Source organism: Vespula pensylvanica, chromosome 13 (assembly GCF_014466175.1).
Source record: "Vespula pensylvanica isolate Volc-1 chromosome 13, ASM1446617v1, whole genome shotgun sequence".
Taxonomy (NCBI): Eukaryota; Metazoa; Arthropoda; class Insecta; order Hymenoptera; family Vespidae; genus Vespula; species Vespula pensylvanica.
In genome coordinates this window covers 3,548,091-3,550,375 of record NC_057697.1, presented here as the reverse complement: position 1 = coordinate 3,550,375, position 2,285 = coordinate 3,548,091, and the positions used below count along the sequence as shown (strand labels likewise).

Here is a 2,285-nt window from a genome sequence, read left to right as displayed (position 1 = left end):
CAATAAATTTCTTGTAATCGAGTTTAATACGTGCGTAAATTAATTTCAGCTGGAAATAATAATTGATTCTCTTACCACAGCTAGATTTATCTACGATTTGTATCGAAAAAAAAATATGATACCAACTGTTACAAAACTGAAGTAAGTTGTGCTATAAGCACAGAGAAGACACAGAGATGCCATTACTTTTTGCAGTATTCTGACAGTCGATTGCAATAGACAGTCTGATATAAAAATCTGATAAAACTGAAGTCAAAGAACATTTTCACTAATCCCATGTAATATAATATAACGTTAATAATTTACAGACATAAATTATAAATATCTTATAGCATTATATTTCAACGAAAGATTTTCATTCACAGATGAACATATTCAAACAAAATATAATCAATCTAAATATAAGAACAATTATAATAACAATTACAGTAACAATTATATACATTTAAATCTATACATTTAAAATAAAGACACGTTTACCTGATATCCAACTATAGGCAATATCTGTATAATCACTGCACAAAGTATAAACAACTGTTTCTTAAAATTTTGATTAGGTCGTACACCCAAAATTAATTGAACCAGTCGATTCGAAAAGAGGAAATGTTGTTCGAAGAAGTTCATACCTTTCTGAGTCATCTTAAAATGTCTCACATTTTCCGTAGGGAAGTGATTAATATACCTACTTCCCACTATCACTTCATTATTAATTCAAATTGCCATCTATTATCAACGCTAGAACCATGTAAGAAAGTAAGACGGCAAAATGTAACTATAATAATTTAATCTATAGAACGCTACGTAAAAATTTGTCGTTTTATGTATATGTATCGTCTAACATTTTTCGATATGATACACTTCACCTGTATGTAAAGAAACAGGTGATTGTTTCCAGCAATTAAATAAGGGGAGATCTTCTTCCTACTTTTACTTTTTATGGACCTGCGCAGAAGGATTCGTTTAGTGCAATCTTCGTCAGTCGCACTTCGATCACGGTCTAGGAAGCTTGCTTGAAAAGGAACTAATCAATCGTTACAACAATTAGCAAGGAATGCAAGATTTTATCGACAATACAATCCGTCAAACATTATATACTTATTCAAAACAAGTTCAGTGACAATATACAATAAGCATATCTATAAAAAGTGATTATTGAACAATTATCCAGGTAATTTATGACGATTGTAAAAATTAACAAACAAAATAATTATTATTAATGTCATACGTAATGCACAATTTAATCACTGATACCGTCTCATCAATGCGCACATATTTTATTTTATTTAAAATTAATTAAACATTCTATTTACACTTACATATCAAATTAAATGGTATATATTAATGACTATAGTTTCGTTATGGTCGAAATAAAGCTTGGAATTATTGAACGCTATAGTACACCATAGCAAAAGAAAGTGCTTTTCGCATTAACTAAAATACTAAATTAGCCATTAATATAATTGATTAAATTTAATAATTATTTGTAATAAATTTAAGATTAATTTATTGTCACTTACCGCAACAAATACTTCATGTGACGACACGAACATACCACCAATCGAAAGCATGCATGGCTTCCCGCTTCTGGTTATCATAAATAATAACAATTTTTGAACTTTTATAGATAGCATATAAAATGGTATTTTACACCTGCAAAGGGAATGTATTATTTTTTATACAAGATTATTAACAGATATCGTTATCAAGCATTTCATTATTAAGCCTTATAAATTAACTTTACGATTTCGTTCTATTTTGTGTAATTATCGTATTGGTGAAACGAAATATTGTTACATCTTACATTTCTTCGAAAACTGCATTGCTCTGATCCAAAATCTTTTGCCCAACGTAAAAATTAAGATATAGAACCAATATAGATCCAACAATAGTAATACTGTATTCTATTGTGTCCCTTGCACTTTGCAATGTTTCTAATAATTGAAATAACTAAAAGCGATCCATGTAACAAATTAAAATTTTTTAATAATCTCTCGGCTATTAAAATTCAACGTAAACATAAATCAAAATGTTCTCAAACAAGTAAAATAATAGGGTAATGGCTAATGATTAATATCGGAATGATTAATAAAAAAACAAAAATAATGGTCTTTTATAATATATAAAAAATAAATGAGAAATTCGATCTTTTCATTTTTATTTCCGATCAATAGGGCAAAACGATTTAAACTCACATAAATAAAATCGAAGATGACGAAGATCATTGAGCAGAAAACTGCAATTAAGTAATTTATCTTGGAAAAACAGTTTATCAAATCAACGTATCT

The 2,285-nt window shown here is 28.1% G+C and overlaps 1 protein-coding gene across 1 annotated transcript in view; it reads right to left on the bottom strand.

Annotated features, from left to right (window-relative positions):
• Window positions 1–1,217: 1,217 nt before the first annotated feature.
• LOC122633828 overlaps window positions 1,218–2,285 on the bottom strand; it is a 2,119-nt gene continuing 1,051 nt past the window's right edge. Inside the window, exons 5-7 of the mRNA XM_043822226.1 lie at window positions 2,193–2,283; window positions 1,802–1,947; window positions 1,218–1,650 (exon numbers count right to left, since the gene is read on the bottom strand). Coding sequence (XP_043678161.1) covers window positions 1,452–1,650; window positions 1,802–1,947; window positions 2,193–2,283 — 436 coding nt within the window. The 3' untranslated portion in view covers window positions 1,218–1,451. The remainder of the gene's footprint in view (window positions 1,651–1,801; window positions 1,948–2,192; window positions 2,284–2,285) is intronic.